At 39.8% G+C, this 23,062-nt stretch overlaps 1 protein-coding gene across 1 annotated transcript in view; it reads right to left on the bottom strand.

Annotated features, from left to right (window-relative positions):
• Positions 1–23,062, bottom strand: part of GRM8 (glutamate metabotropic receptor 8) — a 759,463-nt gene that overhangs the window by 81,060 nt on the left and 655,341 nt on the right. The window contains exon 9 of the mRNA XM_036909115.2: positions 9,061–9,996. Within this exon, the coding sequence (XP_036765010.1) occupies positions 9,061–9,996 (936 nt within the window). The remainder of the gene's footprint in view (positions 1–9,060; positions 9,997–23,062) is intronic.

The raw sequence follows: 23,062 nt of genomic DNA on the forward strand, positions 1-23,062 counted from the left end.
GGATTTCTTCAAATAATTGTGTTATTGTCTTTTTTATTTTCCTTGCACACTACATCTGACTCCCCACTGGCAGAGGAATCTCACAAAATGTAACCACATTGAGAATGCATCCATGCTCAGAAAGGTTCAACACATACTCACATCAGTACAAATGTGGCCCAAGTCCCACCACAGATGGCTGCCAGCTATCTGACTAGCATTATTTTGTGAGTAGCCATATAATTTACTGGTTATTCCCACTCTGGGAAATTCATTTTCAGAGAATAAGGAACTCTTATTAACAAAAGGGCAAATAGGGACATATGGTCACCCAGCTCTTCTTGTAAGTGAGCTCAATTCCAAATAGCTCTTCAGTCACAGGCTTTACACACAATGTCCTCATTCTGTCTTTCTGAAAGTTTAAACTCCTATTGCCTAGAAGGCTGCCTCTATCATATTTCCCCACCTTCAAGGTCTGTTTAATTCTCACCTCCTTCATGGAGACTTTCTTGACCCCTCAAAAAGACATGCTACCTTCCTCCTTCCACCATCCCTGGCCCCAAGACCTCATAGCAGGAACTTTGCCTCCATTCATTACTCACCCTCATACCAGTCATCTGTGTGCTTGGTTTGGCCCCTGCTTGACTTGAACAACTTGATACAAACTGTCTTACTTTGCATTTTTCCTAAATACCAAAGATCCTTGCATACAGCAAACATTTAATTAATATTTTTGATTAAATGCAATCACCAGCTAAAAGCTGATACTCAAAGTGGCCCTTAAAAAATATTTACTTAGTAATGGCATTGGCTCTAAAGAAAAAGAAATCCTTAAACCATTTGTGACAGCCAAAGGTCATAAATCATTTGACAAGTTCAGAGTCACAAGTTCCCAAAGAAATGGGTACATTTCTGCATCTCAAAGCTTTTCTCAAAATACATATTACACACCAAAAGTATGTGGCTATTCATTTATGTTGACTTACTGAGTTTTCTTAGAGACTTTCACTTAAACCCTCTGCATGCAGCAATTTCTATTTTTACCATAAAAATTTATTAAATAAAATAAAATATGAGTATTTATTAAATATAATCAAAACCCTCCATCACCTGTCTCCCCATAGCCTGATGCTATTCTATAGAATTAACATGTTTAAATAGATTTTGTTGTTTTTGCTTATTTAAATAATGCACTTTTTTCTCTAGGGTTATCTGTTTGGATTGTGCCTGTTGACTACTCAGTCTCTGAGGCTGCCCCTTCCCTCTTATAATCTCTATACAAATCAGACCCATCTGACTTTTATTTTTCAGGATTTTCTCAAATGGTTTTACCTAATGTTGGCTCTAAAAATATAATGACCTCATTCTCCCTCTTTTATCATCCTTTACTTCCCATTTTTCTTTTCTTTTCCTTTCCTTCTTTTTTCTTATTTTTTTCATTTCATTTTCACCTCAGAGGGAAGGGATATGTGTGCTTGTGTCGACCCCTATCTTGAACCAGAAGCCAGACTAAATTTCTTCTTTTATATTTAATGATGCAAATAAGTCTGCTTTACATTTATTCTAAATAGACTGGAATTTATCTTAATATTTGGTCAACTATTTTTCTCCACTTTGGGATGGATGGTATTGAGACAGGGACCATGGGTGTAGTCAGAGTAGGGTGAGGGCCTCTGAAAAAAACAAGGCAGGATATTTGCAGTCAGAGCAATCTAGGTACATGCAAGGAAACCCCCTACCAAAACTCTGTGTTAAACATTAAACTCTAGAGTCATACTTCAGTGAGATCAGTTAATATTCCACAGATAAAGGAAAGTAGCCCATGTTTTTATTATGCTAATCATTTGTGATCATGTGTAACATTCACTTTAGCATGCTAAAAGGCCCAGGCTGTCTTTCCTCCTTCAGACCTGATGAGGTAATCTGCAATCTGGGCAATTAATAATGGAAAGCAAGACCTGCCATAAACAACATAGTAAAAGGCAGGAAGGATTCCACCTTAAAGATAAGATTGCATTTTAATACCCAGGAAGTTAAGAAGATTCTTAACTTACTCTTTAGCAAACAGTCAATACCTCAGCCCACCATGGGGACTGGGCAGGCAGTGTTTGATATGCTCCAGACCAAGATGCTGTATCTCAGGGAGAAATCAGAGCAGGAAGTTCCTTGTGTTAAGTTAATTCCAAATATTCAGGGACCACTTAACAAGTCCACACCCCTAAGCCTTTTTACGTACCCCAAAATCCTCAACTGTCCATAAAACCCCTAGACAACGCACAACTATGGGCTCTCTTGTTCCCCCCTGGCATGAGCCAGGAGCGCTGTCCTCTCACTTTCTCTCTAAATAAAAGTCTCCCCCCTGGCATGAGCCAGGAGCGCTGTCCTCTCACTTTCTCTCTAAATAAAAGCCTCCTCCTGGCTCTCCTACCTTGAGTGTTTGCTACATTCATTCTTTGACTCCACAAACAAGAACCCAGAATCAGTACTAACCCATATGATACTGCATGCAGAGATTTTAAAAATTTCTCAACATAAAAATGTGTATATGGTTATAGCCCAAAGAACTATTTACTTTCAATCTGCTCTTCCTGTCACCCTGTGCGTTCCATGAGATATAAGCATCTACTGAATCATGGAAAATGCAATTTTAAGTTACACAAGTAAATTAGTCACTGCATTTTGTACTATCACCAGTCTAGGTCGTCATTAAAGTTCTGTCTATATAGAAAAATATTAAGTCTATTTATATGGCATTCCCCTTAAACATTTTGAAACAAAGTCATGGTCACTATGACTCTGAAAATATTCACATTTTAGTCTTAATCAAATCTAGTATTCTAGCATTTCAAATATATGAAGAAAGCTAAACCATTTTAATGAGATGTGTTAGCTCTAGGACTAGGTCCCTAGGTTGTCGATCTAATTGTCTAGTTAACTTATTATAACTTCAGCCTATGAAATCCAAACCCTTTGTAAACTCTATTTCAATTTAAAAAAATGAATGTGTAATACCACAGTCTCATTAACAATCAAATGTTTAAGTAAGTTAAGTAGCTCTGGACCTCACAGCTTCCTCAGAACCCAACAAAGTGCAATCATGGAATCTAAGCAAGGTTCACTGAGCAAATATTTCTTTGTGCTGTCAAATCAGATAGGCATGCCCCAAAGACTGCCCTCTGTGTGTAAACTGGTAGTTCTCTACAGTGGTAATACATAGCACAACCAGAAAAAATATAAATAAAATAAACCTGGCTAAGGCAGCATTCCCAAGGAGAGCTGCTTAACAGGTGTCTACACTGTGCCCTAGAATCTTCTTATTTCATTTTTTTTTTCTATATCGTCACAAGCATATCATTTTAACTGAGTGCATAAATCCAATTATGTAAATGTTTTCTTTCCTAGCTGTTTTTCCTTTCCCTTTTTGTATTTGCTTTTACCCTTCCAGAGTTGATCTCAACAATCTGATATGACTGATCTTTTCCAGACACAATCTACCACAATACCTGAAATAGTTCTATAACTTGGGGCACTGTGAAGCCTTCAAAGGGATCAGGTTCAAATGACTCTAAGTTGACAAGAACACACTGTACTGTTTGCAACAAACACTCAAGAAGGATACTGATCATCGTTGCCACTTGCTTCCTCTCTAAGGAGAAAGAGACATGTTAGGAGACAGGTGTGGCTGGAGAAGAACTACCTCTGGTCTGATCTCTTGTGAAACCTCCTTCCATTGTCATTGCCGTGATGCTGACACTCTCAGCCCAGGCTTCCCAAACTGTTCTTTTCTCACCTGGACTATTCCTTAAAGGAGGAATATTATTGTTCTTTTGAGCATGACCTCTCACGATTCTTGTTGGAGTTGTTTATGTTCACTTTTCAAATTTTGACATAAGCCTTTCAGCAACTGCTTTCTGATGATACTTTGCTTTCTTCAGTATTTTCTGCTAAATGTATGAAATCAGTTACCTACTGCCTCAGGAGGAATCTGTTCTCTTTCTTCTAGTCCTACAGATTTTTACAGCCCTCTTTAACTGTAATCTATATGATCTACACCCTCAGGCAGGTCCCTGTGTTTGAGAAAACACCTCAAGATGAGGTGCCACACAGATATGATCTAAGTGGCCGGAAAAATGGAGGCAATTATCTGGATAAGTTTGAGTATAGTCAGTCATTAAACAAATATTTTGGGGGGACCTTTTCTGGGCCCAGGCCTCAGTTAGGGCCATAGATATGATGGTGAGCAAAACCAAATGAGGTCTTTGCCCTTGTGACTTATAGTATAATAGTAATAATAGCTAACATTTATTGATTGCTTATTATTTATTCAATATTTTTCATGACTCATATCATGTAATTCAGCAAAACTAGCATGGGGTATCTACTGGGACAAAAACATACCATAATGGGAAGAGGGGTGGTCTTTTTTTTTTTAATTAAAAATGGAATATTATCATCTTTCTGTCTTATGAACTCTAGTCTGTAATAGATTGAGAGTAGGGCTGGCCTCAGATGGCAGGGGACTGCCTTGTATTGTTTTCTATCTCACTTTGCATTCTCCAGGAGAATTTATTACTGTCTTCCGAAGTATAGCACTTGCCCACATTTCTCAGCTACTGTAGCACAGTCAAGTTTGAACCCAAGTCCTCCTCCTCCAGAGCTTATGCTCGTCCACTCCTCTACCTCTGCACCATTCTCTATACTCTTTGCCCATCAATAGACAGATACAGTAAAGAAAAAAGGGGAGTCATGACACGGCAAAAGATCCAGACAAGCACATCAGTTGTTCTTTGCTTGTGTACTTGAGACAGAACTATAATTCCTTTTTGCCTTTCTCCCTAAATATTTAGCAGTCCTATTTCAGAATAAGTGACAATGAGAAAATTTTAAAAATAAATATACATGGCCCATCACTGAGATGGGACAACTTGTTTTTCAGAAAACAAAATTGCCACAGTGTAGCTTACATTGTAAATAATATTATTATATTATATCATTATTGTGTAAGGTACTCCATCCATTCTCCATACATCATTGAGAATGTACTACATGAAAGGCTCTATGTTAAGAAACACAATCATTCAGATATACATCAGACACATACTGCTTACCCTCCATGTATTTATAAAGGATGGCATTTGAAGGAGAAAAAAGGAAATTAAGTGGTGGGAATGTGTGGAGGGAAGACTCTAAGATGACTCCCATGTTCTGACTTGAGCTACAAGAAATGCTGTGCTATTCATCCAGAGGGAGAAGAAAAAAGGCTGGTTCATATGGATATATGGGGTTTTTTACATTTTTCAGTGTTATTATCTCTTCTGCTTTGAGGGTGCTTTGTTTTGTTTCCCTTGAATACTCTGGTTGAAGCACTCTACTCCTTGGAGCTCAGCAGTGTCATAAGCCTTGTCTGATTATCTTGGTTTTGTGAGCCCAATTAGGGATGGTCAAAGATATATTTAAGAGATTTCTGCCATCCTAACAACTCCTGGGAACCCCTGAGGATTCTTTTCCTATTACAATAATTATATGCTAATGTTTTGTCTTTTCAGCACAGTTATGAGAGTTTGTGTGAGTCCATGCCCATGCCTTGGCATGTCCACTCCCTCTTCACACCACTTTTCCATGGGGAAAAAAGTGCATTTATACTGTGATTTAGTAGAATGCAACAATTAAATGATGTCATTGAAACTTTTTGGAAAAAACATTCATCTTTATTTCAAAATTTGAAAAGAAAATGAATGTGGGGAAATTAAACAGTGTTTTATCATTGAATGAAGACATACTTTAGAGAACGCCTTCATGGATGCCCTAACTGTCCTTTTACAACTTGATTTTACTTAGAGGTGCTCCAAAACATCTGAATTATTCAACTAGTTTTACTTTTTATTCCAACTTCTCATGTAATTTCAGAGAAACCTATGTGGTTAGATGAGGTTTCCTGTATAGCCATTACTTTAAGAAGCATAATTAAATTCATATTAGAAGAAATTTTGCTCTTCTACTGTCTTCCTTATAAATTCTTTGCCATTGATGTATAGTTACAGGATGGAAAGCTCTCCTCTTTGTTTTCTCATCTCAGATCTGACTCCTAACCATCATCCCCCTGCTCTTGAGCCTAATCTTCTCCTGCCCTTGAACCTAACACCTTGCTGGTTCTGGCAGGTGTCAGGCCGGCACCTGCTGGGAGCCAGACTGAGCCTTAGAAGGCAGGCTCTGGGAAGCAGACTGACGCGGGCTCAACAGTTAGCACGATGCTGCACACAATGCTCAGTAAGGATCTGCTGAATTAATGGATGTGTGTGCTACCCAACTGTTGTAAACCCTTCAAGTTGAAAATGTGGGGCTAACTGGCTGAGCGTTATAAATAAGAATGGAGGACTGACCAGCTCTTTAGTCTTCCAAAGTCAATAGAACTTACTGAAAGCCTTGTTTTAGAGATACAGTTTTATTCACTCTTAATATCTGTGTCAATAATTTTACCAATGTGAAAAAACATTCTCAAACATTCTGTGCATTATCCTCAATAATAAGATACTTTGACAGAACATGGCAGGCAGCAAATTTTAATGTGAAGTGTTAGGATGACACATAATTGTGTTACATAAAGTATGTAAACAGCAAAATCTTAGCTACTCAAAATAGGCTTTTGATGCAGGGCTGGTCTAAATTCAGCAACTCTGAAATTAACTAAATAATCTGAGGATTTCAAAATGTTCTGAAAATTCCTCAGATTAGTGTTTTTCATTGATTTCTTTAGGTTTTTCCACACTGAATCCTTTCATGAAGATAAAATAAATTTCAATGAACATATTTTATAACTCGTCTTAGCATGTGCTTCTTTGACTTACTTTGATTCTATGAAGTTGAGAAGGAAAACAGAATTTTGTCTAGCATTCAGTCATATCACAATAGGCAAGGATATATCCACACCCATAAGTATATGCATGAACTCCAGGCCTGCAGCTGGACGATCAGCTGCAACGAGCTCAACAGCACCCAGTAGCTTCTACCCGCGAGCACATTCATGTGTCCACTTCATCCTGAAACTCTTACTACCTCTACTGCTGCTTCTAGGGGGCAGCTGCAACTCTGCAGAGTTCTTGTACAGACAGATGTTGATCATTTTTTTCTATTACTTGAAAAAAGCTTATTAGTATGGTGCATGTTTGAATGCTATGATGCTATCCAATACAGCTTGATGTAGAGCTACCATTTTATTGATCCTAAAAAGTCACTGAAAGAATTATCTGACTAGAAACAATACCTTTTTAGCATCTGTATTTGCCCCCACACACACCCTTGAAAGTCACAATATGAAAAGAGTAGGCTATCATTTATAAAATGTAAAGGAAGAGAAAGACAAAAAAGGAAGTTAGATGTCAGAACTCAGGAGATTTTGTTTGGGTCAATATTTATCATCCACAAGAAAGCAAAATAAACTACTTATGGCCCTTTCCAGATAAAACAGTATTAAAAAGAGGCAGTTCCTAGGTTCAAATTTAAATACAAGTACCACTTAAGTTCATGTTATTAATAATTCACATTCTGAATTCAGTCTGAAAAGCATTGTTTTGCCCGACGAGTCCAACTAACCAAATGAAAACAGACCCAAAAGTCTTTGAGAGAGGTCTTTTCTGGCTCACACATTCTCACCTAAGTTAAACTTATGAATCTGATCCTAATAAATTCCTGTCTGCATATGTCAAAATGTAATGTTATCTAGTTAATAGGTTTAGAGTCACAAACTGTCTTATTTAACTTTCCTGCCATGTGCTTGATCTACATAAAATATTCATGGACTTCTGTCAGGCCATCCAAGTCACGAAAGGGCACAAGTCTGGAACCCATGGCAAGTTTGCTCTATTCAGCAGGAAGTTGGCTGAAGTACATTTTTATCCAAATGTGGTGAAAGCCACATTGTTCTAACAGAGGATGAATGCTCAGACAAACGAGCTCTCCATGCCCTTCCTGAGTACCCTTTCCTCTGAATCAGCTGGGATTTTTAAGAGTCATGCAAGACCTCACTTGGAATGTTAGAGGCCAGGGAATGTAATCGTCCCCAAGATGCTTGATTTCATGACTTCTGATGATGGAGGTTGGAGCAATCTTGAAATCCTCAGTTGGAGAGAAACACTTTGTTATATATGTTCATGAGGGCTATCTATCCATTACAGAAAGACAGCATTTGCCTTTGTTTTATAAGATGGTCTGTGTCCATCACACTACCCAAATCTTGAAATTCAGTTAACATTACTTCTTTGCTTTTTGGTACCTAGAACTTCACATATCCGGTTCAGCACATATTCCCTTTCACATAGAAATGTTCTTTACCTGCAGTGTTTTATGTGGGAAAGGTTAATGGAAGATCAGCGACAAAAGAAAATGATTTGGATTCAATTGATCTTCACTTTTTAAAATATTATAAACTGCTTTTATAACTTTTATATTACTTGAATCCCTCACCATCATCTTCCACAAATGGAAAAATAAGAAGAATGGGGGCTGAGAGATAGTAAGAGAGTGCAGATTGAACTAAGCCATTTCAGTTTCTTTTTGTTGTTGCTGTTTTACTATAAACTCTGCTTGCATGATGAAAACCATCATAATTCTTAAGGAATAGCTTTTTTATGCAGAGTTATATTAGAACCAGAATAGGAGGCATTTGCCACACATTGGGATATCTCTGGGCTAGTTCACCCTTGTGAGTTATGTGGGCCATCTCTCCCTTCCTTTTTTAATTCATATTTGGAAAAGAACAGTTACGTTAGTAAACAAAAGAACTGGGAGGAGAGACCCAGAAAGTCATGTAAACCCTGTCAATCTTGAAACCTCACCAAGGAGGACACACTAATGTGTGCTTCATGGAAAATCAGCCTCAGTCAATGCATATTCAAAGCAAAGTGGTGTGAGGGTATATATGTGCGTGCATGCGTGTGTGTGTGTATATATATTTCTAAATAAGAATGACACATACTGAATCATCTTGAGAGGATGTAAGTGAACCAGAAAGAAAGGCAGGAAATCATCCTAAAGAAAGATGTTAAATTCAGGAAAAGGGCTGGCAAATACATTCCTCCTGCTTACCTTTTCTGCTGACTGGGCTGTACCAAAAAAGATGGGGATGAAAGCTAACCAAATGATGCAGGTGGTGTACATGGTAAATCCAATAGGTTTGGCTTCATTGAAAGTCTCCGGGACTCCTCTTGTTTTAATGGCATACACAGTACAAGTGACCATCAAGAGGATACTGTACCCCAGCGAACAAATGAGCGAGAGATCGGAAATGTCGCACTTGAGCACCCCCCTGGCGCTCTCTGGGTCCAGAGTCCGCTGCTCTCCATAGTCGATGATAATGTGCGGGGGGTCCACCACAAACCAGACACACACTCCCAGGAGCTGGATGGAGATGAGGCTGAAGGTGATCACTAGCTGGGATGCTGGACTGATAAACTTGGGTGCCGTGACGGATTTCTTGCCCTGCTCAAATATCCGGTGGATGCGGTTTGTCTTGGTAAGAAGGGCTGCGTAGCTGAAGCACATGCCAAGTCCCAGGAAGATCCGGCGGAAGGAGCAGATGATGGTATCTGGCGCTGCGATCATTAAAAAGGTGATTGAATAACAGAGAAAAATCCCTGTCAGGAGCACATAACTAAGTTCGCGTCCTGAAGCCCTCACAATAGGTGTGTCGTTATAGCGGACAAAGGTCACGATCACAAAGGAGGTGGCGATAATTCCCAGTATTGCCACGAACACTGGCACCACAGCCCAGGGAGAATGCCATTCCAGTTTGATGATGGGGATAAGCTGGCAGCCTGTGCGGTTGCTGTTTGGTCTCTGATCCAAAGGGCAGAGTTCACAGGAGAGCTCATCCACCTGGAAGTTGTAGCCTTCACAGCGCTCACAGTGCCAGCAGCAAGGGACTCCTTTCACCGTCTTCTTCCTCTCCCCGGGCTTGCAGGGCAGACTGCAGACAGACGCTGGGTGAGTGTGTTCTCTATTAGCCCACTGCATGTCTCCCACCTGTGGGTATAAAAAATTAATGAGCCTTCCATTTTTCCCCCATTTATAATATCCTAATCCTAGCCACAGGTTTGTAATAAATTACTGAATGTTGACAGTACAAATACAGTTTACCATAATAAGAGCCCAGTTTCTTTCCCTGATATTGACTTTATGAAAGTGTTAAATGATTGGATCCAATAAATCATTCACATCATCGACTTGATGAGTGTCATTAGTTTCCATTTACCTCCTCAGTGTTGACCGATCTGACATTTGGAGAAAGATTTATTGGCCCAAACAGTCTTAAAACTAAAAAAAAAAAAAAAAAAACCACATGGAAATATGTTTTAGAGCTAATCATAGGCATAAATGCCAGAGTACCTGACACACTGGCTCAGAGTATAAACATACATAGAAATGGTGATCCAGGTCTTTCCACCATATTTGGGAAAATTCATATCAAATTGTGTCAATTTTGAAAGGAAATGACAAAACTAGCTACTTTAATCTCTGATACTCCTCATGTGTTCATGGTGATAGCTATGTAATGTTTTCAACCTCTGTTTAAGTTTGAAATAGACTTTTTTCCCACAGTCTTGCATTTCCACAATAGGAAAAAGCTGAATGAGAGAGCTTAACGGTAATGTTTCCCATTAAACAAAAGTTGTCTAGGTGACCTGAAGCAGTGAAACTGGTACAAATGAGGGAGTTTCCCTTCTTGCTTAGAATCTGCTTCAAGGCCTTAAAGTTCCACCTCACTCTCTTAGATTAAATTACAGAATACCTCTATTAAAATAAAAATGCTATTTTAAGGGAATTCTGAATAGCATTGACCTCTTACCTTGAATTTGTTTACTGAAGGACTGGGCTCAATGTGTTTTGGTGGGAAGAGAGGTTTTCCCACACCACCAAGCAATTCTTGGATACCAGCCAGGAGTTCTACAAATCAACTCAATTCTGACACTATCTACCTGGAAATAACACTAGATCCCACAGGTTAGGCTCAGTCCTACAACACTGTCCCTCTCACTTTAGATGCCAGCTGCAAGTCCAGGTTGTCACATGTGCTTCAGATCGACTGGTTATAGACTGGAAGTTCCAGTGACATCTGCCTTGGGTTCATTAATTTGAGAGAGCAGTTTACAGAACCCAGAGAAACATTATACTTACTAGATTACCAGTTTATTATAAAAGGATTATAACTCAGGAACAACCAGATCAAAGAAATGCATAGGATAGGTGCAGAGCTTCCACACTCTAAGCACCACTGTCCCCAAATCCCCACCTGTTCAGCATCCTGGAAGCTCTTCAAACCCCACCCCTTTGGGTTTATGCAGAGGCTTCATTATATTCAAATAAGTGTGGCTATTTAAATTATTGGCCATGAGTGACTGATTCAACCTCTAGCCCCTCAAGTCTTCCTGAGGTCTGAGGTGAGACTGAACGTTCCAACCCTCTAATCATGTGGTTGGCTTCCCTGGCAATCAGCCTCCAGCCAGAGAGCTTTCCAAAAGTTGCCTCATTAACATGAAAAAGAGACCTTTATAGCTCTTACCACAGAAAATTCCAACGTTTTTAGGAGCAGTGTGGTCAGAACAGGGCCAAACACTAAATTCATATTTCTTATTATAAATCACAATGCCACATTTACCTTATTAGAAACACAAACACTTTAACAAATGTTAATAGGATAAATCTGGAAATTATGGATCACAGGAGATAACTTATTGTGAATAGCAGCTACTACCAAAGCTAAGCTCTATGAAGGGAGTGATTTCTTTTCACCAGATGTGAACAGTGATTGACACACAATTTGCATTCAAATATTTGATGAATTTGTGAGAAAGTTAGGATGGGAAGGACACCACAGCAGAGCCCTGAGGGAGAAGGGGCCAACTTAAAAGTACTGGAATCTGGAAATCAAGGGTTGCTCTAAGTGTCACAGAAAGGGAAGTTAAAGGAATGTTTAAAAAACTAAACATAAAAAACCTTATTTTCCCAAGACCAGCTTTACTAAGAACCCAAGAGAAGAATGACCATATTCTGTGGTAGTCTGGCTCCATGATGGCCACCAATAGCCTCACCTCCTGGAATTTGTGGCTCATGTAGTGCTCTCCCACTTTTAAATGGGCTGATTTATGGAAAACAATGGTATATTCCAGAAATGAGTGCGTATTTCTGAGGCTACATCATAAAAGGCTTTAGCTTCTGCCTTGCTCTCTTTTGGATCACTCACTCCAAGAGAAGAACCACAGTGTCAAGAGAACTCTCAAATAGTGCTCTGGTAGGGAACTGAGGCCCTCTGCCAACAGCCAGCACCCACTTGCCATCCGTGTGAGGGAGCCACCTAGGAGCTGAATTGTCTGGCCCCATTCAGTCCTTCAGATGACTGTAGCCCCAGCTGACATCTGACTATAAATTTATGGGAGAGCCTGAGCCAGAACAACCCAGCTAAGCTGCTTCTGAATTTCTAATTTACCAAAACTGTGTGAGATAATAAATATTTATTTAAGCTGCTAAATTTAGGAGTTATTTGTTAGGCAGCAATAGAAAACTAACATAGCTTAAATTAAGCTTACCTACCCATTCCGTGACCACTACCAGTGAAGTCATCTATTGAGAATCTACTGAGAAGGCAGTGATGACTATCATGAAGCCCCTCAAAATGCTGCAAAATGTCTAGTGTCAGCAATATCCTTTCATCATTCTAGGGGTTGCTTCCTTTTTGGGGACTGTGTGACCGAGATGGTTTTCATAAATAGATCTATTACTTAAGGATGCTTTCCTTTCTTAAGTGTGGTGTGAATGGGTGAGGGCGGAGAATTGTAGTCCTGAAGTTCAATACTTGCAAAGGGCTGTCAAATCTCCCCAAGGTGGAGTACAGAATTCATGCATGTTTAATTTGAATATCCTCCCCTGACAAAGTAGATGGTAGTTCATGTGTCATAAGGGCAATCAAAACTATTAGGTCTATCCCATTTGTTCTCTACAAAGGAAAAGTAATCTGTCAAAACCCTGTTATTTTGCTGTTAGGTTTTAATGATGAGAAAAGTTACTTTATTTATGTATAGGACTCCATTAGGAAAGTAAAAGAGATCTAAGTTAGAAGCATATAGGGGTTTCTCTCAAAAATATTGAGAAAAATTAAATGTTCCACTGAATGATTAAATTATTGATTTTAGACCCTAATGGACTCTTATAAGGCAATAAAATACTCTTTGTGAAGGTTATGGTTCAAAGATAATTATTATAAAATGAAAACTGCATTTTGTTTAGACCTTCCATAGATTTATGATGTTACTGTAAAAAAAAAAAAGTAGCAAAAAACCTCAGAAATATCAAACTTCAAGATTGGTAGAGACCTTAAAGGTCAGCTTGTCTAACCACATGTCTAATTCTTTAATTCTCAATAAACTTTATTTTCCAGAAGGAAATAAGACTTAACAAAGAAATATACCTGTACCAGATAAGCCTCATTATATAGTATAAGTATTCATCATTATAAGCTAAATACTAAATTTTCTTTGGTTTGTTTTCAGTGTACTGAACTAAATGGAAAAATATTTTATATAAATAAAAAATGAAGTTATAAGATAATGGAAAATATCACAATTTTTAAAATATTTCTGAATATTCTTTAAGTAAAAAATATATTCAAGCAATGCATGTGACTTTTTTATTTTAATGGAGAAAACATTAAGTATGTTTTAATAAATATATAAATATACATGATCTCATTTTCTCAAGCAGTCTATTTATATATAACTATACTGTGTTTTGATGCCATAGTGGAAGTCTGGGAACCAACTGATATTTACCTCAAGGAAAGAGAAACAGCAAATATTTGTATCAGTATCTTGTAAATACATTAATATTTGAGACAAGTAATTTATTTTACATACATTGCCAAATGGCAATTAAAAACAATACTACTTGTGAGTAAACTAAACTGCCTAGTTTCACAACAGTGCTATAAAACATAAGCCAGGATCATTTAGCCCTTCTGCATTGCTATGTTAACAAGTTATGGATCTTTCATGAGTATAGAGAAGCCTTACCATAGAATTTCTCTCCCTCACCTTTGACATTATTCTGGTATCAGGATTTTTCTTTCCAAAATATGTAGTCAAATAAAAGGCCGATAATTACATAGTTAGATCTCCCAGGGACAAAACCATAGCCCATCCCTGTCCTGACAATGTTTACCAACAGTGATTCATTTTGTTGGCTCTGATCCAGTACATTTTGTTGGCTCTGATCCATTGCATAGAATGTGAACCATCAACTACTTTCTGCTGTCAAATCCTGTTATTACTGCAGATGAACCAACAACTATAAAACCAAAACTTTCTGAGTGAATGTGCTTTCTGTAATCTTTAATCTTTCCCAAACAATCCAGAGGGATGCTTCATAAATTTTTTAAATAGACATTATTTCTATAGAATAATTTTCTTCTGTGTAGTTTTAGTAAATCCTGAAAAAATGATTACAATGTTTCCCAATTAAAGGCCTAGCTATAATTAATTATTTCCAGTTTTCATTACAAAATTCTCAGTATAATTCTACTTACAGTGTTTTGTCCACATATTAAGTGGTATCTTAATTGATGTAACTACTATACATGTAGAAAAATTTAAAATATAATACTTAAAAGACAACTCATATCTAGTCATATGATTTCATAATTAGTTCTTTTCATCTTGCTCTATAAAAAGGCATAAATTAATAATCATTTTGTTGACTAGTTTGCCATGCCAGTATTCAAAAACACAACTCTTTATTGATTTCTATAATGACAGATTATGTGTAAACATTTCTGTGAAACTGGGCAATTTTTAAAAGCTTTACTAACTGTGGGTAAAATTGTAATATATCCAGAATCTCTTGCCAGGCCTTAGTGCATCTCATTTACCAATAATATTGATAGGTGTTTCCAAGGCATGGGGAGAAGTAGTCTATCTGCATATCAGTAGGTAATTACAAGGGGGAGCAAGGGCATATCTGGACCAGAGAGGTTGGGTGGGATCCTTCTTTTTGCAGCCAGGCCACAAGGGACACAGTTGAGCAGAAGTGGATGACTGCTTGTTGGCAATAAATGGGTTTCTTCCACTTTATTTCTTCCTTTGACTGATTTTGGTTTCAAAGGTATTTTGCCCCAGGCTGGGAAAATATTTTCCCTCTGGATTTACTTCCGGTGGTTGTCAGCAGGACCTCTGAACATGAAATGTGTCTTTATGGGTGTGACCCTTGGGCAGGCTGCCCCTAGAGATGGTGGGGAGATACCTCGAACCCCCATGGATGGTGAGGAGGCCCCAGTGGCTGCAATGGTAGAGGGTGTAGCTTCACCCTGGAACCCCCTATCTGTGGGGCTTCCAACTGGGGAGCCCCTAGTGGGGAACTGGTCTAGGGTAAAGCACCTCCTAGAAGGTGGGGCCTTCCCCAGAACTGGGGAAGAGTGGAGATAGTGGAAGCTGTGGAATTAGCCCTCCATGAGACAGAAGACTGCTTAGAGGCCTTGAGTGGCAGTGCAGCAGCCAGGAGTGTGGGATGTCTGTTTCTTAAGATAGTGGAAAGGGTTACTGAGGAAAAAGACACACTGCGGCATCATCTGAAGGAGCTGTAGAATGACCTATGGGATGCCCTTAAGAAAGAGAGACCGTTATCGAAAAGACAGGTTGTGCTCCTGGAAGATACATTAGCAGCAAGGGAGGAGGCAGATGGAGAATCCACATTGCAGGAGGTTGTGGGGAAGGCGGTGAGGGGAAGAGCAGTGCTTTCAGTCCGGGAGATGGTAGAGGAGATGTTGGGAGAGGATGAGGGGGTGTGGCAGTGGGCAGATCTGTTGCTGAGGACACCGCCCTAAGCATCAGATTCTCCCACATTAAAGACCTGCCTGGTTGTAATTAAGAAAATAAAACTCAACAACTGTGGGCTCCTCAGGGGGAGGAGATGCCCCCTCCCCAGGTTGTGGAGCAGCACTCCGTGCTCCACGCCAATACCCAGGTTGAGCTGGTGGACCTGAGCATCCAGTTTCTGCAGAAGCTGTTAGAACCTCTGTCTACATGACTTCTGTGTCTCTGGGGTATGGGGGTGGAAAACATTGTTATACCAGGTTCTGAAATGGTAGACTGGCTTCTCTGACAACTCGCCCTTCCTTCTGGCAGGGTTGCAAAGTGCCCACCATACCTCAGGGAATCAGGCACTTCTGGATTGGCTGACAGCAGACATCAGGGCAGTTTGACCTAATCAGGGTGATTTACCATACTTACCCACTAGCTGGAAAATGTAAGCAGAGCTCCAGCAGGTGTTGTAGGAGTTGGGCATGAAAAACATCACCTATAATATAAATCCCTATGATAATGAGTTGTTCACCATAGGAATGAGAAATGTGGTGCTCCATACAGCTTCCCCATCTCTCTTTGGGTCTCTAGTGACTATTCTTGTCCCCTACATAGGGCAACCTATAAGTGAGGCTACTTGTCCTTTAGCAGATCTAGGGGAGTTTTAAACAATAGGAGCATGGAAGGAAGTACGGGCTATGACTGAAAGGAGGGGTGCAAAGGGCCCCATGAATGTCTTGAGGACCCAGATGTAGGTTGATTTGATAAAGGCCATGGTAGTAAAAGAAAAATTTGATGGGAAGCCCAATAGGATCTTGTTGGAACTGTGGCATCAATTAAAGCCAGAGCAGCAGTTCCAGCCACTGAGGTCCAGGACATGGAAGCCAGAGGCAAAGCCCCATGTCTGGCCTGTGTCCCTTCAAGACTTCCTGGGGGACAGCACTCAGGGTCTGCCTGGGACCCCACCCCCACAAGAGGATGATTGGGCATTGCGGTTCGACTGAGGGAGGGTCAAGGCCCCTACTTTGGAGAAAGTGATGGGACTGGATGCCACATGTAGAATTAGCAATTTATTGTTCACCCATGAGTTTACAATGTGTCCTAGCAGTGGTGGACACAGGAACTGAATGTTCTCTGATTTATGGCAACCCTGAGCATTTTCCTGGGACTCCTGCTGTGACAGATGGCCATGGGGGTAAGGCAATCAGAGTGAAGAAACCCAAAATCCCATTGGGGATAGGGGGTTTACCCCCAAAAGAGTATATGTGTACATTTCTCCCAACCCTGAATATATTTGGGGTAGATATCCTGCAGGGCCTGGACCTGCACAGACCACCACAGGTGGGTTCAGACGGATGTTACATGTGGTAAAGGCAGTTCTGAGGGGACATGCTCAGCATCTGCCTGTAGTTCTGCCTGTACCTTGGTGGGTGACAAATACTAAGCAGTTTAAATTGCCTGGGGGACACAAGGATATTGGAGAAACTCTACAGAAGTTGGAGAAGGTGGGCATCATAAAGCCTATTCATGGTCCTTTTAATTCCCTGATGTGGCCAGTGAGAAAGCCAGACGGCTCTTGGTGTATGACTGTGAGTTACAGGGAATTGAATAAAGTCACAACCCCTTTTCATGCTGCTGTTCCCTCTATAGCAGCCCTTATGGACACCCTCAGTCATGAACTAGGGAAGTATCATGATGTAGTAGACCTTGCTAATGCTTTCTCCTCTATTGACATAGCACAGGAAAGTCAGGGACAGTTTGCCTTCACATGGGAAGGCCAGCAGTGGACATTCAGTATCCTTCCACAGGGATACCTCCACAGTCCCACCATTTGTTACGGACTTGTAGTCCAGGACTTGGCCACATGGAAGAAAACACAAATGGTGCAGTTATATCACTACATTGATGACATCATGCTCACATCTGATTCTCTTGCAGATTTAGAAGGGGCAGCTGCTAGACTGCTGCAACATATAAAAGAGAAAGGGTGGGCTGTGAGAAGCACCAAGGTTCAGGAACTGGTGTAAAGTTCTTGGGGGTTGTCTGGTCAGGTAAAACTAAAGTATACCAGAAGCAGTCATAGACAAGGTCCAGGTTTCCCTATCCCAATCTGTGGCAGTATTACACGAGTTTTGGGATCTTTTGGGCTTCTGCATAGAGTTTATCCTTTTATCACTTGGCACAAATTCTGAAGCCCTTATACCAATCAGCACAAAAGGGCATTAGGCGGGGCTGGGGTTACACTTCTGCAGATGCTTTTACTGCTGCTAAGTGAGCAGTCAAGGCTGTACAGGCCTTGAGTGTAATGGACTCAATAAGACCCTGTGAGCTCGATGTTCATGTAACCAAAGATCATTATGGATGGGAGCTTTGGCCACAGCTTGAACAGAGATGCCAACCTATTGGATTCTGGTCACAACTATGGAAAGAAGCAGAGGTCTGGTACATCTTGATAGAGAACCAACTGGCTACTGTGTACTATACCTTACTGGCTAAGGAGCCCATCACCGGAACATCTCCTATCAAGGTAATAACTACCTATCCCTTTGTGAAGTGGGTACAAGACAGGATCCAAAGGCCATAGAGTGACATGGCACAGATGCCTACACAGACCAAATGGGGTGCATACTTACAGCAGCATAGCACCCTCTCCAATAGCCCCTTAAGTGGAGAACTCCAATGCTTATTGGGGCCAGTGACATATACCAGCGGAAAGCAGGAAGAAATTGCTTTTGAGCCATGGGTTTAACACAGTTGAGTGGATGTGGCTTGGGAGCACATAAGAGCATATTATGGGGGAGTTCTGTTTTATCTTTATGGCCAGTGCACGTACCTTCCGTAGCTGAGAGTCCTTATCAAAAGGGAAAAGCCCCTATATCTGAAGATGCTTGGTACACAGACAGCTCCAGTCGTGGGCAGACCCCAAGTGGAGGGCTGTGGCTTTCCATCCTAAGACTGAGACAATATGGATGGAGGATCGAGAGGCAAAGAGCAGTCTAGCAGCTGAATTGTGGGCAGTATGACTCGTGATCACCCAGGAGCCCTCCCTTATAGTTGTCAGCACTGACAGCTGGTCCGTCTATCAGGGCTTTACTCTGTGATGACTGACATGATACCATGCCAACTGGATGGTTGGTCACTGACCCCTTTGGGGCAAGTGCTGTAGCAAGACCTATGGGCCTCTGGTAGGACTAATACTGTTACTGTATATCATGTGACTGGCCATTTACCTTTGGTATCCCCAGGGTATGATGAAGCAGACACATTGGCCCAGGTGCGTTGGCTAGAAGGAAAGCCTACCTCTGATGTAGTCCAATGGTTGCATCAGCATTTGTTGCACATGGGGCAAAAGACAATGTGGGCTGTAGCCCATTGGTAGGGCTTGCCATTGACCTTTGAAGAATGGGTGTAGCAATTGGGAATAAAATGGAAGTTTCATGTACCATATAACCCTACTGAAGTAGTCATAATAGAAAGGTACAATGGTTTATTGAAATCTGGCCTGAATTCGGACACCAATAGTCTACGGGGCTGGTCAGTTCGTTTATGGACAGTGCTACAGCGTTTGAATGAGAAGCCCCGAAAAGGAGCTGTAAGCCCTGTGGACATGCTAACACACATTGCTGCCTCTCCTATACAACTGTATGTGCAAACCAAAGAGGAGTTATTGAAGCCAGGATATGGCCAGCAGAGCAACATCCTGATGCCAACCCCTACTACATTAAAGAGTCTGAAGAGTCTGAAGAGACTGTTGAGTGGATGTGGCCCTGGACATTTTGACACATGGACCAGCAATGGTTGGTCCTTTGGCACCTTGGGAAAAGACCTGGAAGCTGGCCTCCAGTGTGTTCCTGGAATAACATCAGAGTGGCCCCCAAAGATCATGGTAGTGTACCCAAGACATTCGGAAGTTAAGAGCATCTTACAGGGAAGTTTTGTTTTATCTTTAAGGCCAGTGCATGTACCTCCCATAGCCCCATATATTGGCCCATCTGTAAATCCCACACAGAGGGGTGTGAAAGTCTGGTACAATAAACTACGACAAGATCCCATTCCTGCCACTGTCCTACCACAGGACCACTATCTTGCATGCACCTTACCTGATGGACAAGATTTGCCTATGCTGATGTCATTCAAACATGTATCTTATCACCCTTAAAGTTATTTTCTTCTACGGTGATCTGGACCCTTCCCCTGGCTGCAGCTGCCTTATGATGATTACCCTGAACTCCCTACCTATTCAGCTACTGGCGCCTGTGGAATGGGCGAGCCATGGATTTAATCTGCATAGGACTTTGAACCTAGTGGAATCCTTTGGTTAGGATTGAGGATTGTCATGATTTTATTGCTGTTGCTATTGTATGTTATTAGTCTGATTACAATGCTATAGTTATCTCGCACAAGGGCCATTGCATAAGATGGAAAGCAAGTAGATTGTGAGGCGAGATTTCTGGAAGGGTGGGCTGTGGGTAAAATTGCAATTTTCCAGAATCTCTCACCTGCCTTTAATTCATCTCCATACAATAGGTGTTTCCAGGGGGTGGAGAGGAGTAGTCCATCTTCATATCAATAGGTAATTACAAAGGAAATTGAGTGCATATCTGGACCAGAGGGGTTGGGTGTAGCCCTTTTCTTTGCAGATGGGTCACAAGAGACACAGGTGTGTAGAGGTGGATGACTGTAAGCAATAAATGGGTTTCTCCCACTTTATTTCTCCCTTTTACTGATTTTGGTTTCAAAGGTATTTTGCCCCAGGCTGGGAAAATATTTTCCGTCCAGAGTTGCACTCACTAAATTACATATAATCAGCAAGTCTAACAAGTGCACTTAATCAGCATGACTATTTAAAATGTCCAAATTTGGTATCATATTTTATGAACCATGATTCACATATGAATGAATATACATTGCACAGTTCATTTTATAAAGAAACTGAAAATTTTTTGATATAATATATACATATTCATATGTTTTAAAGAAATCAATATATACATATATTCATGTATAAATATATATTGCCTCCATAATATTCATCCATTTGCTTTAGGTCATGCACAGCTTTCTACTCCTATTCATGATGGCAAGTGGGCTTAGTGTCCTTTGAAAATCTACTATGTGTGAGATGATATATAGATTGAAGCCCTGGTTTTATGTGGTATCACAATTCTACATAACCTTTAATAAAGCAAAGACTTCTACATAAAATGACAATTTAAAATGAAATTAAGAAGATTTTGCTTACAATAGGATCAAAAAATAAAATACTTAGGAATAAACAGGTGAGGTGCAAGATTTTTTTTCACTAAAATACTACAAAGTATTACTTTAAAAAATGAGAGAAGATCTAAATAAGCAAAAAGAAATCCCATTTTCATGGATCAGAAAATTTAATATTGGAAAGACAGAAATACCCTGTAAGATTCAATATAATCCCTGCTCCAATCCCATCTGGCTTCTTTGCAGAAGTTGACAAACTGATCCTAAAATTCATATGGAAATGGAAAGGACTCAGAATAGACAAAACAATCTTGAAAGCAAAGAATGAAGTTGGAAGATTCATGTCTCATGATTTTAAAACTTAGTACAAAGCTATAGTAATCAAGACAGCATGATACTGGCATAGTAATAGACAAATCAGTTAAGAAAAATTGAGATCCCAGAAACAACCTCTTACATGTCTGCTCAATTGGTTTTTGACAAGGATGCCAAGAAAGTTTATAGAGAAAGAATAATCTTTTTAACAAATGATTTTGGGACAAGACATGGCACCAAAAGAATAAGCAACAAAATAAAATAGATAAATGGGCCTTCATCAATATTAAATACTTTTGTGACTGAACAGATGTCATTAGGAGAGTGAAAAGACAACCCACACAGAGTGGGAAAGAATATTTTCAAATTCTGTATCTGATAAGGAACTTGTACCCAGAATGTATACCTAAAAACTCTTAGCTTTAAACAGTTAAAAGAGAAATAATCTAATTAAAATGGGCATAAGAATTGAAGAGACATTTCTTCAAAGAAGATGTATGAATGGCCAATATGTATATGAAAACATGCCCAACATGATCAGTCATCAGAGAAATGCAAATCAAAATGACAGTGCCCACTAGGACAGTTATAATAAAAGATATAGACATTATCTAGTGTCATTGAAGATGTGGAGAAATTAAAATCTTTACATTGTTGGGGGCAATGTAAAATAGTGCAATTATTTCAGAAAATGGTTTTTCAGTTCCATGAAAAATTAAATATGCAGTTGCCGTATGACCCAGCAATTCCATTCCTCAATAATTTCCATCCAAGAAAACTGAAAACATATGTTCACACAAAAATTTGTACATGATTGTTCACAGCAGCCATTTTTCAAGTAGCCAACAAGTGGAAACAACCCAAATGCCCATTACCTGATGAATAGGTAGACAAAATGTGCCATATCTATACAACTGAATATTAAAAAGAAATAAAGGATTAATATTTGCTATAAAATGTATGGACCTTGAAAATATGCTAAGTGAAAGAAATCAATCACAAAGAGCACATATTATGTAATTTTATTTTATATGAAATGTCCAGAATAGGTAAATCCATAGACAGACAGTAGATTGGTGACTGCCAGAGGATAAAGGGAGAAGGGAATGGAGCTACTGTTCAAGGGTACAGGATTTCTGGGGTAGTAGTTAAAATGGCCTAAAATTAGATAGTGGTGATGGATGCACAATTTTATGAATATACTAAAAACCATATATGCACTTTTTTAAAAGGTCAAATTTACAGCATGCGCAATATCTCCATAAATCTGTTGTTTTTAAAATATGCAAATTATTAAAGTTGATACATTCAGGAAGTATTAACACTCCATCCTTTATTTGCTGTAAAAATTTAAAAACTGCATGTCAACTCTGTTCAAGACATAAGGTTCAATGAGGCAATTCAGCCGTGGTCACGACACGGTCCCTGGCCTCCAGAGATAGTGTAGGTGGTAAAGAGATCAGTGAAGAACCAATCACAGCTCAGCTTTAGATGCCCTAAAATGTGGTGAGGAAGTGGTGATGCTAGAGGGGCATCTAGCAGGGCCACCGAGCCCATTCTTCATGGATATGTCAACAGCAGCCTGAAAGACATGTAGGAGATAAGTCAGGGGAAATGGTCTCAAGGGTGCAACAGGCAAAAGGAAAAAGAAAAAAGAAAAAAGAAAGACATTAAGACCTAGGGGCAAGAAGCTATGAAAATGGAGAAACTAA

The sequence above is a fragment of the Manis pentadactyla genome, chromosome 7, assembly GCF_030020395.1.
Source record: "Manis pentadactyla isolate mManPen7 chromosome 7, mManPen7.hap1, whole genome shotgun sequence".
Classification (NCBI taxonomy): Eukaryota; Metazoa; Chordata; class Mammalia; order Pholidota; family Manidae; genus Manis; species Manis pentadactyla.